This window comes from Myotis davidii, unplaced genomic scaffold (assembly GCF_000327345.1).
Source record: "Myotis davidii unplaced genomic scaffold, ASM32734v1 scaffold1524, whole genome shotgun sequence".
NCBI lineage: Eukaryota > Metazoa > Chordata > Mammalia > Chiroptera > Vespertilionidae > Myotis > Myotis davidii.
Genome location: NW_006295558.1, coordinates 133,306 through 149,594, shown reverse-complemented (window position 1 = coordinate 149,594; position 16,289 = coordinate 133,306). Strand labels below are relative to the sequence as shown.

The 16,289-nt window shown below is 37.6% G+C and overlaps 1 protein-coding gene across 3 annotated transcripts in view; it reads left to right on the top strand.

Moving 5' to 3' along the window:
- The window catches only part of WDR72 (WD repeat domain 72), a 182,279-nt gene that overhangs the window by 52,735 nt on the left and 113,255 nt on the right, over positions 1-16,289 (top strand). For all 3 annotated transcript variants that reach the window (XM_015568065.1, XM_015568064.1, XM_006770160.2), the window contains one exon: positions 1,793-1,995. In XM_015568065.1, coding sequence (XP_015423551.1) covers positions 1,793-1,995 — 203 coding nt within the window. The remainder of the gene's footprint in view (positions 1-1,792; positions 1,996-16,289) is intronic.

The window sequence follows — 16,289 nt, the reverse complement described above, 5'->3', positions numbered from 1 at the left end:
GCCTACATATGCAAATTAACCGCCATCTTGTTGGCAGTTAACTGCCAATCTTAGTTGGCAGTTAACTGTCAATCTTAGTTGGCAGTTAACTGCCAATCTTAGTTGGCAGTTAATTTGCATATAGCCCTGATTAGCCAATGAAAAGCGTATTGGTCGTACGCCAATTACCATTTTTGTCTTTTATTAGATAGGATAGAAAATTATATAAGATATATTTCCTATCTATTGTAGTATAATGAATTATTTCCCAAGAACTCTTAAAATCTTTTAAAAAATATGATAGTTTGAAAAACAACAGAAAACCTATGAGAAGAAAATATCCATGGTGACGCCATTATTCAAAGAGTTATTTCTCATAAAGACAGTGAATTTTACCAGATACTGCAGTTACAAGTTCATTTTCTGGGAGGAGTAATAACTATTATCTTTAGTTGGTGAAGCTCTTCTTATTGTCATCCTTGAGAGAGGATTTTTCTGATGTTGCTGCCAAATTCATCTGTTGAAGACATATCAATCTTGATGGAAATGGAAACCTTAGAGAAAGAGCATGCTGATTATGTTTTATGTTAAAGATGGTAATATATGACTGTAGGAAAATGAAACAAATATCATTGCTAAGAGACTAGGGGCTACATTTTTGCCCAGTATTTTACCATAATAATTGTTACTGATTCCGAATCCAGAGCACCGACTAATGGTAGTTTAGTTGCTGTAAAGGAAGATATAGAAGACAGGAGGAGAAATGAGGATTGGGTAGTCATAATCTTCAAATCTATCTATCTGTCTAAAGACAGTGGTATAGAATAATTATTTCTATTGTCTGATGGCTATTACTTTAAGTTGGTATTTTCTTAATATCACCAGTAAGAATGATCTTTTTCCTTCTTAGCAAATAGTACAACTACTTTGTTCTCATTGATAGGAAAAGAATAATATAAAATAAAATCTGTATTTAGATTGTATGTCAAGTGAATTTTCTTTATTTTGTAGTTATATAGTTTGTATATTTAATAAGATATAAATAATGCAACTGAACTCATAACTGATATAATACAATGATCATAATTAGTTCATATCTATTGAGATTTCACTGCACATATGGCACTGTATTTCATAAAAACACTCTATAAATTGTTTTCTGATTCTTTTGCTCTGTTTTATATTTGTTCCTTTTAACTTTAAATTGAACTTGCCAACGCCTTGAAATTCTGAAACTGCAAGAATGGCAGAGAAAAGGGCGAAGGAATTTTTTCCTCTTCTAATAACATAAGAAATAAAGGTCAAATGTTATAACAGCTACAATACCAGCAATACCAACAACAACACCCTAGAGTGGCCTGCATTCCTGAGGCTGTGGGAATACTTGGGTGAGGGAGGTAGTAATAAACATGTGAGTTCTTACTTGTCCTATTCACTTGAACTGTATCACCAACACAAATCTTTTAGGCTTAGGAACCCAAGCAAAGCACTGGGGATTCTCTGTTGTTTGCGAGTTGGTACACTAACTAAAATATTCTATAGCTTTTTTGTCATTGATCACTTACTTATTCTATAATAAGAGCTTGTACTGTTAAAGACTATTGAATGTCATGTTGATTTCAGTGGATGAAAAAGCACAAAGAGGAAGATAAGCTTTTCAAATCCATAATTTCAGCCTTTGTAAGACGATGATTTGAATAATTTAGAGAAAGCTTAAAGAACTGTGATTTCCTGTTCAAAGTATATTTTTTTGTTTGCATTCTTTTGGGACAAATATTTTTCATACATTTTTATCTCTAATCTTGTTTTCCAGGCACTTTGGAAAGACATGAGACAGGAGAAAGAGCAAGAATTATTCTTAATTGTTGTGATGATTCACAGTCTCTAAAGCCTGAGTCAGTACTTTCAGTTGCCTCAGAGACACATAAGCACAAAAGTGTCGAGCAGAGACCCTCCAGCTCCTACCAGTTTGGGCCAATACCTTGCCCTGGTCTGCAGGTGGAGTCTTCATATAAGGTAAGTTCAAGTCAAGCTGCTGCTTAACAGGACATCATCAACCCTGACTAAGAACTAATATGCCTTCGTAAATATGTGGTGAGTAAATATCAGTACAAAAACAAGAACTCATATGATCTGCATCTACCAGACTTATCACCAAGTGATCTTGGGTTAATCGGGATACCTTTTTGAATGATTATTTCTCTTGATGTAGCATTCCTTTTGATAAAATAGGTTGTAGCTTGTAAAAATTGAGCCAATTTTATATTAACTCTTGAACTCTAGATGGATAGTTTTCCATTGATAAGAGGAAAGAAACCTCCATTCTGTGGTCTAGGGTTTTTTGTTTGTTTGTTTTTTTAGTTGAGAGTATTTTACCTCTTTTTATAATGCTAATTACAAAGAAACCAAAAATGTATCAGAAAAACTGCATCATTGTGGGGACAATTATTTAGATACACTCAGCATCACTAGGATCACCAGCTTTTTAGGTTTCCAATGTCTAGTTTAATGCCCAGAAGGTAAACTGGTTACTATTTCTCTCAGTTTCTTAAAGGACCTCAGAGCTACCCTTTAGCTAGTGATAATAGTATATATAGATTTTATTTTCTTTAGATAATTTTTGAAGAGTGCACATAGTTTTGGGGAAAGGTTTTAAAGAGAACAACAACTACAATAAACATTTTAAAAATGAGTCCCATTTGAGATGCTGGAGGAGTTGAGTCTGTGCAGCTACCCAAAGACAAGTCTTCGGGGAAGGAGAGGGCCCAGGTCTCAGAGGCTGATTAAAGAAACACAATATGTTAGTGATGGGAACAGATTTTTCTCAGATTCTGCTGAGGATAAAACAAGATAGAAACTGTTTAAATTGCAGTGGGAGGAAATTAGCTTCAAAGTAAGAAATAAACAGTCTTAGTAAAATCATCTCTACAAGGCAGAAATCTTGATAGCTTCATTATATTTTAAAGAAAGAAGGTCTGTTTTGTCTGTTGGCTTGTTGATTTTAAATTCTTTATCTGCATTCTTTGTCTGTAAAATGACTAAAAGGAGCCCTAACCGGTTTGGCTCAGTGGATAGAGCATCAGCCTGTGGACTAAGGGTTCCAGGTTCGATTCCGGTCAAGGGCATGTACCTGGGTTGCGGGCACATCCCCAGTAGGGAGTGTGCAGGAGGCAGCTGGTCGATGTTTCTCTCTCATCGATGTTTCTAACTCTCTATCCCTCTCCCTTCCTTTCTGTAAAAAAATCAATCAGATATATTTTTAAAAAATGAGGAAAATGAGAAACTGGATTATTTTAACTGCTACAATGTAGACCCATTGTACTGTCCTGGAAATGCTTGTTTAAAAAACTGATTTTCTAGAGCATGGGTGCCCAAAGGCTCCGTCTGTTGCTTATTTAGAGCTTCACTGTTTAATATGGTAGCCGTTAACCACGCTGTTGAGCACTTAAAATTTGCCTACCACCACATTTTAAATATTTAGAGCTTCACTGTTTAATATGGTAGCCGCTAACCACGCATGGCTGTTGAGCACTTAAAATTTGCCTAGCACCACATGTTAAGTTAAGATTTGGATATATAGGGTTCACCTACACAATAGCACCCTTCCTAGTGATAGAATAGAGAAATACACAATACAATGGTGAAGAAATATACGAGGCAATTTGTTTTTTGAACATGATACAAATTTTTGACAGAGGATACCCATTTCTCAGAAGGATGTATTTTACATATATATTTTAACTATCATGGAGTTAAATAAAAAATTTTGTAATAATACTATTTCTTTTTACATCTGCTTAATGAAGAATGTGCCTCTTCTCACTTTGTATTATGGGTTTAAGCGTATTTTTGGTACAAAGCTGCCTCCATGTTGAGGAACACTCTGAAAAGCCTATCGCAGCTTTGTTTCCGGACTAATTTAGGAGGTCTCCGCGTCACCAGGAAGAGTAGGAAACACACCATTCAGTGACTCCAGCTGTCCTCTCGCACACAGAAGCAACCTTGAATTTCCTCACAGGACTTCAAAGCCTGGCTTGTAAAGCGAAACATTCGTTGGACGTAAGTCAGAGGCACAAAAGGAGAATGCCCGTGTTTCATGGTGCGCGGCCGCTGACGCCCCGCATTGTGCCGCACGTGCCGGGGGGAAGTGCCAGCAGCAGAAGGGCACGGTTCAGACTCGTGTGACAAATGCAGTTAACACCAGATCCATATTAATGTTGTCAAGTTCCCTTGATGTATTTAAACAGATTTTAATTATTTTCATCGTCCAAAGGCCTGCAATATACAGCCTAATAGGTCTTCGAAGAAAGCTCACTTAATGTGGGAATGTAAAAACCTCCCATAAAAATGAAACTTTTATATTGGCCTTAGTCATTGACATAGGTTATTCATCACGTCAGCAATTTGTGTGGCAAAGTGCCATTTGAATAGTGTATTGTTAGGATACTTATGGTCCACTTGACAAGGGCTCTTGCTGTAAATAGTGCAATTTGACTCCAGCTGTTAAAGAGTGGCTTTGACAGCAGCCCAATAGAAAGGAGATGCCTTCCTGCACCGCCGAAAATCAATATCGGGTTCTTGTTCCTAGTAACCTGTTCTTTTCTCTTCTGTACATGTATAAACGACCATCAAGGGTTTAGAAGTGGAAGTTTAAATATTATTTTAAATGTAATTGACTTTGAGTTTCGAATGAAGGCTTGTGATAAAATGGTACAAGTGCAGAGTTTTAGGATATTATTTCCACCCCCTGGCTCGTGTTTAGTCACAATTACAGTCCAGTTGTATTTGGATTCTCCAGCTTCAGTAGAAAAGAATTAGCGTGAAGCGTGGACTCAAAATCGTGCACCTATTCTATACGGCCAGCGGCCAGCGTACGTGTTCTTTTTGATTCCTTTATTAATTTACCGTCTGCATCCCTCCCATCTTCTCTGTGTGTATACCTTTTTGTAGAGATGGCGGGGTTCTTTGTGGCTGTGCCCATGGCAACACCCACAGATGTTGACAACCAGGAATGTCCTCAGGGTTGTCCAGGATTTCCCTAAAGCAGACTCTTGCTGGTTTTGAAGAGTTTCCTAGCAGTTTACAGCCATATAAGGTTGTTATGGTACCTGACTGTCAGTAATAGATTTTGAATCTGTTAATTATAATAACTACATGCAAGGGATCTTTTTTCATTGGGTTTCTCCACTGTGTTAGCTGTTACATTTAAGACAGAGTGCAGGAAGTGAAATTATATACTCAAGATGATAAAAAAAAAATGTTCCAAGAGTTGCATTGAATAAAAAACATTCCAGGTATAAAATCCTTTTAGTTCACTGTTGATTTCCCAAGATTGCAGATATGACTTACTTAAATCATTTCTAGTTTTGACTGAATTTGGTTTTGAATTTTATTGTTGTTTGCCTGAGATATCATAAATCTTTGTCTAAAGTATGCTGAGCAGGATTTGAAAGAGCTTTCATTTTTAACATGAAAAATGCTGGTAAAATGTGAACTTTTTCAAAAGCCTTTTCCAGTGAAAGCTGTTAAAAGAGCCATCTTCCTATTAATTGCCAACTCTGAATTTATTGAATTTGTGGCTGAGATTGCAACTGAAAATTCATAAAGCTGATAATAATAATTGTGTACAGAGACCTTTAAGGCTGATTTAAGGTCAGTGTTATTGTTTTTATAATTGCTGATAGGCAGTTGTGATTTCTACCAGAGAAAGGATTTGTTCCGCTTTGGTTTTAGCTGGTTTCAAAAAATGTTAGCTCTTCTGTTAACTCCAAAGTAAACCTCTTTACTAAATGAATGCTTATGTCATTTTTAGTACTAGATTTAAACTAGGTTTATCTCAGTTTCTCCTTCTAACCCCACAATATTCATTAATTCTTAAGAAACATGAGAATTTTAAGATTTTAACTTTCTTTTTGAATTAAACATTCTGATTATAGTCATCAATTGACTTGTGGGCTGGGGATTCTAGTGTAGAAATATGAATAAAAGGCACTATGATTTTGTAGTTAGTTTAGCATAGGGACAATGTTGCATAATTTATCAAGCATATCTTTAAAATTGCATTAATAATTTTATGTAGATATTTTAAAACTATGAATTCTATAATCATCTCAATCCTATATAACCTATCCATAACCATTTACAGACATTTTCCTCCCTCGCTTCTTTTTTCCCTATTTTTTATTCTTCTTAGTTGTAAATTGTTTTTGCTTTTTAAAAACCTGTGATGTTTCTTAGTTGGTTAAGAACCAGCTATTTGTAGGACACAAAGATGAACCTATTTATCCCACTGAAAGGAGTTTGTAAAGGCTGGGATAGAAATTCACTTCAATGGACTTGAATATTCTGTTATTGAGCAACTTCATGGTTCTGATTAAAAGGTGATGTTAAATGTTACCCCTTTATAGAGACTTGGCATTTCCTTGGTAACCAAGTTGTTGTCCTGCATCAGTAATATCTTGTGTTTATATCCTATTTTTGATGACTACCACAGTGGCTAATACTGTCAGGTGTAAAAAAAAAAAAATGAAGTTTGTAGAAATTCGGATGTTGAGTTGCCTAAAAGGGTTAGTGGCTTATACCAGGAAAGAAAAGAAGGAAAATAAAATCTTTCTTCTTGAAAGCTGGTAATCTCACTTATTGACTGAGAGGACCATCTGGACCCATTTAAAGGAACCCCAACAGGCACTCCTTCTGTTCCAATGACTTATGTTGAAGCTGGTCCTAAGAGAGCAGCAAATGCAAAAATGTAACAGGAAGCAATTCTCAGGGAAAAAAAAAGGCATTTATTCTAATGAAATATTTTCCCTATGCTGGTAAAAACAAAATGTATTAAGACATTTGCTTTATTCATTGATACTAGGAGCATGAACTTATTGAAAAAGATATCCAACTAATATTCCCATCTGTTTTTCTGAATTGCATTGAATAGTGACATCCTGGAGGCACAGCCAGTTCCCTGAATCCCCAAATGGCATTCATGACATTAAATACAATTTATGACTAAGTGACATTATTTGTAATTTTCTACATACTGTTAAGCTTATGAAAATGGCTGCTTTAACCCTAAATTAAAATATCCTGCATAAGCTTATAGTATGCTTATTCATCCCAGGTATAAAAAATGCTCATAAGAGGCTGCTAGGAGCAGCTGGGGCTACTTATACACACGTTAAACTCCAGGCACGTCCACATAGCACTGATCATTTTAGTTGTTTTTTCTGCTTGTTTTTGTTTTTTGTCTTTACATGTTGTCCAAGACCTGATGGTTTTTCAAAGGCCATTTGAAATGGAATACAGCCGTGCTCACCTTTATTCCTTTCTTCCCAGCTCCCACTAGAGGTCTCTGCTCATTATACAAAACTTGGCCCCCATTTACTCTCAACATTCTTTTCTTTTTGCTCCTTGAACTAAAACATTAATCTGGGTGCATAATAAGTAGTAATGGAGGGGTACGGGGTTTGCCAGAACCTTTCTTTTTAGCCGTAGCATGTTAGAATGCCAAGTGGTCAGGATACCTGTTCTCTCCTTTCCTTTCTTTCCTTTTGGTGCCCAGTCTTGAGTGAATCATATGTATATCCGTTCCTGTCTCTGCCGTCTTGGCCCCAGTGCAGCTGAATCCACTGATGGATGGCCCCTGCAGCCAGGCTCCGACCTGCCCGATTTCTCTCCCTGCTGGGTTCCCATGCTGTCCCGTCTTTATCTCCCTGCCTTATTTTCTTGAACATTCATTGCCAGCTAAGCATGGATCTGATGCACTACCAGGTAGTTTGGGTTATTTCTGTAGTCCCAGGATTTCAGAATTCCTTGTGTTTGCTGTGATTAATTGATGAGATTTAACTTTTGCTGGATCTCTGATTTTTAGTTTCTCTGTCTGATTACCTGGCTGAGTATACTTCTTCCTTCCACGTTGCCTCTCTAGGAACCAGAATCCTCAATCTCCATCCTCTCTGATGACCACTCGTGGGTCTTCTGCCTGCACCCTTCGAGGTGGTGGAAGTTTAGTGTTAATTTGCTGTGTAACAAATTACCACAAATGTAGGTATGAGCTTAAAACAATACACATTTATTATATCACCATTTCCCATGTTCTAGGAGCCTGGCAGAGCCTGGCTGAGTTCTCTGTTCAGGGTCTCGCATGGCTGATATCCAGGTGTGGGCTGGGTGGCTATGTCATCCGAGGCTGAGGGTTCTGTTCCAAGCTTCTTCAGGTTAAGGATGGAATTCAGTTCCTTGTGGTGGCAGGACTGGCGTCCTATTTATTGGTGGCTGTTGGCTAGGGGTCACACACTCCTTGCCACATCGTCCCCTTTATCTTTAAACAAGCAGTGGAGAATTTCTTGTGTATACAGTCCCGTCATACTTTGAATCTCTACCTTCCCCCTCTGCCACCAGCTGTAAAGAACTCTCTGCTTTCAAAAACTCCATGTGATTAAGTCAGGATGACTCAATCTCTCTATTTTAAAGTCAACTGGTTTGGAACCTTAATTACATCAGCACAATCCCTTCAGCACAGTACCTAGTGTTTGGATGACTAACTGGAAGAAGGTATATTTCACCAGGGTCTGGGGCCTTGGGGCAACTTGATGATTCTGCCTACAGACGGGAACTGCTATTTGAGGACCGTTACTCTCTTCTGATTCTGGAACATTCAACCTCTGCCTAAATGCTCTGATGAGCTGTCATGAATCAAGACTCCTGTTTGTCTTGGGGACCTTGTCCCCTGTCTGATCCTTTGAGGAGCTAGCCTGTGGTAGAGCAGATCTGTCTCTCTTGACTCTGAGGCCAAACCCTGTTAGGAAAAAAATCATAGTGTGGTATTGGTCATGTGATTCTGTGGCAGAGTATGAAATGAATAATGGGAGTCCTGTCTCTGCCTACATGATTATCATGAGGCTTAAGTAAGAAAATAATTTGATAGTTGACAGGGCTCTCCAAATCTGGGAAGTTAACTGAATCCAGAACTTTCACAAACTTTTTGATCATATGATTGGCAGTCCAGCATTCTTTATTATATTTTATTCAACTCTGCCATTTATAGTTAAAGTCAAGTTCATAGGTAGTAAAAATTTGTTTGTATTTAAGCCCTCTTAAGCATATTTTTTATGCTTTAATGTTCAATTATGCTAATGATCAGCTTAGCCAATCCTTAGAACATTCTTTGACCTTAGGCATGAAATTTCTGGTGTTAAGAATGTCTGGAATTAGTAAATATAACAGAAACTACCAGTGTTGAGGATATTTTATACAATTTTTGTGATAATCCTATTAATCATAAGTTATTCCATTGAAATATACATCTGACTTAAATGATCTACTCTTCTTTCTATCTTACTCAAAAGAGCAGTTAGAATCAGGTACAGAAAATTCAATGGGTGTCCCAGGAGAGAGAGAGCCCAGATAACACATAGCACCCCAGATGATGGTTTGCTTCACTAGTATTGAGGCCCAGTAATGACTTTTTTTGCCTTAAAATAGTATTCTCTGTTCATTGATTCTAGAACTAAGCTCTTGCATTCTAAAATATTATGTTATTATTCTTTATTAAAATTCATTTTTGTATCAGGAATCATAAAAAATATAAGGATTAAACCTAAGGATATTGGCCCTTATTTTATCTATCTGCAAAAAAAAAATAAAGCATTGTAAGTAATGCTTAATTCATAGGTAAACCATTAAGTATAATAGAATTAAGCAGTATAATCTACAAGATACTCAGTACTTCATTACCTATAAATGATACAGCATATCCCATAAAGCTTTTGCCTGATATCTTCTTGATAAATCATTTAATATGATTGTTTCTAATTCTCATTCTCAGGAGATGCTGAATTTCATTCAGAGAAAACGTGCAACACCATATTATAATTAAAAGTTTCCTCACTTGAGAATTAAAGCAGGTTTAGCCAGTAGTCAAAGATTGATACCTGGAGAAAAATTTTAATTGGTTTTCACTATTGTCCGGTGACATTTTGTTTGTTTCCAAATTTTGGACACCTTAATGCATAATTAAAACCTAGAAAATATCTGCTTTAATATTTCAAAATGTTTATAAAATTCAAATGCTAACTAGTATTATTACTGTGTGATTTTTATTTTATCTCCTAAACTGGAAACCGAATCTACTCTTTTCTTAGCAAGAATGCCTTCTGAGTTTTAAATGTGATTTTGATACTATCTTGGGGGTAGGGTAAATGTCCTGTAAAGGTTACACATACTCTTCAGCCACATGATTTTCCAAACTGTTGACCTCACATCACAGTTTATGAATTTGGCTTTTCAACTTCCACTAGCATGACCTGGATGAGAAGAAAAGAGGCTTGGAAATGGACAATCAATTATATAACCTGTGTTGTATTCATCCTTGGAATACAATCCAAAATTATGAAGCATACATGAAAACTATATTGAAAAATGTTAACTGTATATTTGGCACCATAACCGAGATATTTAATTCCCAGCTACCTGGCCTCATTAAAGAAATGCATATTCCCCTGCTGCTCTTTTTCTGCCAGACTCTTTTCCCTCTGAGTCTTTACCGTGAAGTCTAAGCGTCGATGGCCCTTCCCTATCCAGTGAGTAGCAGCCCACCTTCCATTCCCTTTCTGACATCCTTTTTATTTTACTTTTTTATCTTTTCCACCATCTTGCTTGGAGGCAAGTGGACAAGGGAGAGCAAACCCTCAATTCAAAGGGGTCAATGATCTGCTTTACTAGCTTATCACAATGTCATCGCCATCTAGCATAGGTAGGACACAAGGCAGGCATTCAGAAATATTTGTTGAATAAACACATGGACTAAATACTACTAAAGTCTAGACATGAAAAATAGGTGGTAAGAAAGTGGAGGATTCTTCCTTTTTTGAATTGTAAGGGAAAAAATGAAAAAAATAACTGCCAAAAAATACATATTTAGTCAGTCATTTGCTTTCAGTCAAAATTGGGTTTGCATGTGACTTGATCTTACAGAGGAGTGTGACCTAGTAAAAATAGTCAATAGCAGCAAAGAGGCTGTTAAAACACAAAGCTACCCCACTGATATTTAGACACCAATCCCAATCAATTCAAAAGTTTATAAGGCATATCGATAAGTAGACCAGTCCCAATCAATTCAAAAGTTTATAAGAAAAGAATATATTAAACACTGGTGATGAAATTTGGTATGTTTGGTACATTGGGGAGAAACGATTCACTATAAGTAAGATGGGCACAACAGTGAGCTGATATAGATTTATAAAGAAAGATTAAAAGAGAGTGTGGTTATATGGTTTCTTATACCAATAACCTTTATATTATTGCCCCATTCACTTGTCCTTAAATCTCAGACTCCTTTTTCTAGTAACAAAATTACCTAAAATAAGCACTCAAAAATAGCCTGAGGATTATATTGTATATCATGGGCCCTCTGCTTCCCTTAAATAATTACTTTACTAAGACCTCTCCTCAATGCAAAAACCCTGAAGCCAGCTACAATCTAATCAATGGGTTTGTAATAACTTTTAGAAATGTAAGTGTAATAAATATGAAGAGGCCTGATTTATGTTTTATTTCCCAGATGCAGAGTCTTTGGCACAATTCTGCATCCCTCCAGTGGCAAGCATTGCTTCCTACTTTCCTAGATTATTTGAAAATTGCAGAAATCTCCCTCCCATCACAGGTTGGTGAAGAGAGGACTGATTCTATTCTGTGATGTGTATAACAGCAAATGCTTGTATGTAACTCCTTATTGCAGGGTAGCATGCTGGATTAGCAGTCGCAGGAGGTATCGAGCCTCATGGGGATTCGCTTCCTTGTCTGCTTGCCTCCAGGGAGGAGGTGACTCAGTGACAGTGGACAGGCCAGTGCTCCTCCTTGTGACTGTCCTGATGACTCTGCTCTCTATGCACCTCTTTCTGCCCAATCTCATGTACAGGACATGGCCTACTCTCCACCTGTTTAAATCCCACCCACATTATAGCATCTGTCTGCACTATTTAACATGCAGCTGCTAATTAACTATGAATTACCTGGTTATTTTTCAAGTAGTTATCTGTCTTATCTTCTCAATTAGGCCTTAAGCTCATTGGAAATAAAAAACTGCTGTGTCTGTATGTTATGTAAATTTTGTAGCATGGAATAAAGAACAGAATACTTCATTTATTCAGCAAATATTTAATGAATACCTAGTATGTGCCAGACACTTTTCTTTAAAAAAAAAATTTTTTTTGTAGATTTCAGAGAGGAAGGGAGAAGGAGAGAGAGGTAGAAGCATCAATGATGAGATAATTCTTGATCAGCTGCCTCCTGTGCACCCCCCACTGGGGATTAAGCCAGCAACCCGGGCATATGCTCTGACGGGGAATCAAACCGTGACCACTTGGTTCATAGGTCGATGCTCAACCACTGGGCCAGGCCTAGATACGTTTCTTGATACCAGTACTTTCAACAAAGTCCTGGAGCTCATGTCACTTAGCATTTCTGGCTAAACGAGATAGACCATAATTTAAACAAAACCAAATCACAACAATGTCAGATAGTGATAAAGCCTCTACAGGAAATTAACAACAGGTGGTGTGATAGACATGCCTAGAAATTTAGTCTAGACCAGACTGAGTGGTCAGAGGATAAGGTAGCATTTATACTGTCTGAAGGAGAAGAAGAAGCCAGCTAACCATGTGACTAGCAGAGGGGAGAATATTCTAGGCAAAGTGAAGAGCCTAAAGTAGCAATGAAGCCAAGGCCAGTGTGACTGGAGAGAAGTGCATGGGGAGAGAATTAGAAGTCCATATTCAAAGGTGAGGTGGTGTAGACCATGCTGGGTGTGGTAATCCAAAGTATGGAGCTTGACTTTTATTGTAAGTAATAAGAGGAGTCTTTTCATTTTACTCAAAAGAAGTGATGGGATCTGATTTATTGTTTTGAAAAGATCACTTTGGTTGCTATGTGAAAAATTATATTAGCAGAGAGGAGTGTCGGAAAGAGGAAGCTATTGCATAGTTGCATCAAGAGGAGGAGATTATTGGCTAGGTAGAAGAGGGTAAAGGAGGGATAGCTAAATGGTGACGGAAGGAGATGACTTTGGGTGGTGAACACACAATACAATATGCAGATGATGTATTATAGATTGTACATTTGAAACCTACATACTTTTATTAACCAATGTCACCCCAATAAATTTAATAAAAATTTGAGAGAGAGAGAGAGAGAGAGAGAGAGAGAGAAAGAGAGAGAGAGAGAGATTGTTAGTTGTTGAGATTTTGAACACCAAATTGGTAAAGACCCTGATAGAATATATGTGCTCTGGTAGACCTACACCCTAAAGTGCTGGGAGAACCCCTGTAGGTGGTGAGCTGATGCTGGGAAGAACGTTAGGTCTAAAACTAGATGGATACGCTTTTGCTATGGGGAAACATCAGACCCGAAAGCCCAGTAGGGGATTAATGAGAAGCTGTTATGACTGGAGGTAGAATTTACAGTGGCAATGGTGGAGGATGACTGTGTCTTATACTCCTGCAGGAAAAGAAAGTCTTTGAACCTGGCCTTGGACATCTGAGAGCAACTTATATTTGTAGTGAAAAATAAAATAGGTGACATGCAAACAACCAATATAACCTTATAGTAGAGTCCTTTGTTAAAATAAAACTTTCCTGAATCAAGGGGATTTAATAAAATTTCTGTTAATTTAGAACAGGCCAAAGGTTGGCAAACTTTCCCTATAAACGGCCAGTTGTAAATATTATTGGCTTTGTGGGCTACATGGTCTCTGTCCCAGCTACTCAGCTCTTTATAATATCCAAATAGCCATAGATGATACATTTTTCTGTGTTAAAATAATATTTTTTTTAAAAAGGTGGTAGTCAATATTTAGCCTGTTGGCCATGGTTTTCTAAACTGCAGTAGGCAGGAGTGTGATTAGATTCCATTATAATTCAGTGTAATAGGCCATAAAAAGAGGATTAGAAGGTTTTCACTGGAAAAATTACATTTGTTTTTTGTTATTAACAGATAACATTGTAATGCTCCCTCTTTGCTAAATTTTATAAATGTTTTCACTCAATTTTTGAGCCCTGATTTATAAAATCTATGTGGGCTTTTTGGACGTTTTTATTTCCCCCACTCCTAGTTCTTTAAGGTAGTCTTAAAACTTGATCTTTTTGAGCAATTACTGGATATGAGCAATTTATAGTTCTATGGTCCTTTGAAAGAACCCATGTCTTCAGGCATTTCATTAACTTTAGTTTAAATTATACACTTTTTTTTCTTTTTGACATGAGGGTATTCTCTAGGTATTGATTTCAATTTAACACATATGTGTTAAATTGAATTGGCTAAGATATCTGGTGACTACATAGCAACATATACCCCAAATCTATATTTGGCTGGTTATTCTTTATGTAAATACACATAAGAATCACTCCAAAGAGAAAGCACTGTTTTGTTGTTGGTGGTGGTAGTGTTTTTTGTTTGTTTGATTGGGTTTTTTTTGTTCTTTGGTCTATTTTGTGGCAAACCAATTCTAAGTTATTTTTTCTTCAACCTACATCCTTTCTGACCTCTTGGCCAATTATAAGCTTATTAGTATGATGTTTGGAAAGCATCAGCGTGATGCCACTGACATGTCATAGTTGGGAAGCAAAGGTGTTAGCCGTAAGTCAAATTAGCATATCTATAGCACATGTCTTTTAATTAGTTTTCATCTCTAGGGGGTGAGTACAGAGTAATTTAGCAACCTTACTTGTTATCTTAATTGACAATTATATACAGAGAGAAGTAAAAATTGATGAAAACAGTTGCAATTTAAGGAGAGTATATGACATAGTATCTTTTTGCCACATATAATTTAGCTGCTTAATGAAATTGCTTTTGAATTTGATATTGAGTACCTTTTTCTTAGTGTCACTGAAGCTTTTTATAGGATGAAAATCAAACCAAATTTTAATTATGATGTGTTTGTTCAGCTACGGCCACCTTTCCGAAAAGTAGTGGGAGGGGAAGAGATTTCAGTGTCTTCTAGTAATTTCTAAGAGAAACAAAACACATAAGCATGAGAGATCCCATTTTATGTGGAGGAAAGAGCATTGGGGTGGGATAGCCAGTTTGTGTCCTAATTTAAACTGTGGCCCTTAAGTAGTTGGGCTAATTAAATCAATGGCTGTATGAGTTTGAGCCAGTCACTAAGCCTCTCTTTGCTACTGTGATAGTGTGATATAATAAGTATATATTTTGGTCTTCATCTATGGTTCCTGACACACGGCTCCTAAAAACCTTGGAATTCCCTAAGCTATAAGAGCCATAAAGGTGTCTTCTGTTATTCATATCAAGCCTTTTCAACCACATGGGAGTTTATGTTAATAAGATGATTTTTGGAATTGCCCTGAATAGCCTCTGAATGGGGGCTGGTTGCAACGAGCTGAACTAGCCACATCCATTGGGGGCTAGAACTTCTAGCCCTACACACTGACCTCCAGGGCAGGAGAGGAGTTGGAGGTTGAATTAATCACCAGTGGCCAATGGTTTAATCAATCATGCCTATGTAGTGAAGCTTAATAAATACTGAAAAGGAGAGGGTTCAGAGAGCTTCTGAGTTGTTGAACACATAGAGGTCCTGGGAGGGCGATGCACCTGTGATTTCGGAGGCGCATGGTTAGGCTGAGAGAGACCTCAACCCGGTGGCAGTGTCCAGGTCCTTTACTGAAACAGAAAGACTCAGTAAAACACAGAGGTTTGATCAAAGTGAAAGCACACACAGATAAGGGAGTGCAGGCAGACTCCAGAAGCGAGGTGCCTCACAGAGCCTGGGGCCTAGGCTTAAGTTTGGGGCTAGAGAGGAAGAATTCAGGAAAGGGCAAATTTTGGGTGGTCCTGGGTGGAGTTGAGGAGGGGTAGGTGAAGCACCTTCTTCACAACAAGAGGAGGGATTTTTGTCTTCATTTGGTCCTCTTGGGAAGTGTCATGGCATTGGTGCATGTTGGGTACTGGTCTATTTGGAATGCTAATCCTATATAATAAAAAAGAAACATGAAAATTGACCATAACCCCGACACCCTTCCCATTGGCTAATCAGCGAGATATGCAAATTAACTGCCTACCAAGATGGCGGCCAGCAGCTAGGCAGCTGAAGCGAACAGGAGGCTTGCTTTCTCCAGTGATGGAGGAAGCCAAGGTTCCCCTCCTGCTGCTGCCAGCCTCTGAGCTGCAGTCTAAGAAACAATGTTGCAATTATAGAAGGTAAATAAACCCCAGCAACCTGCTTTCAGCTCTCAGACCTGGAGCTAGCAGGACCGCAACAGTGTTACAATTATAGAACCCAAACAAACCCAGATACCTGCTTT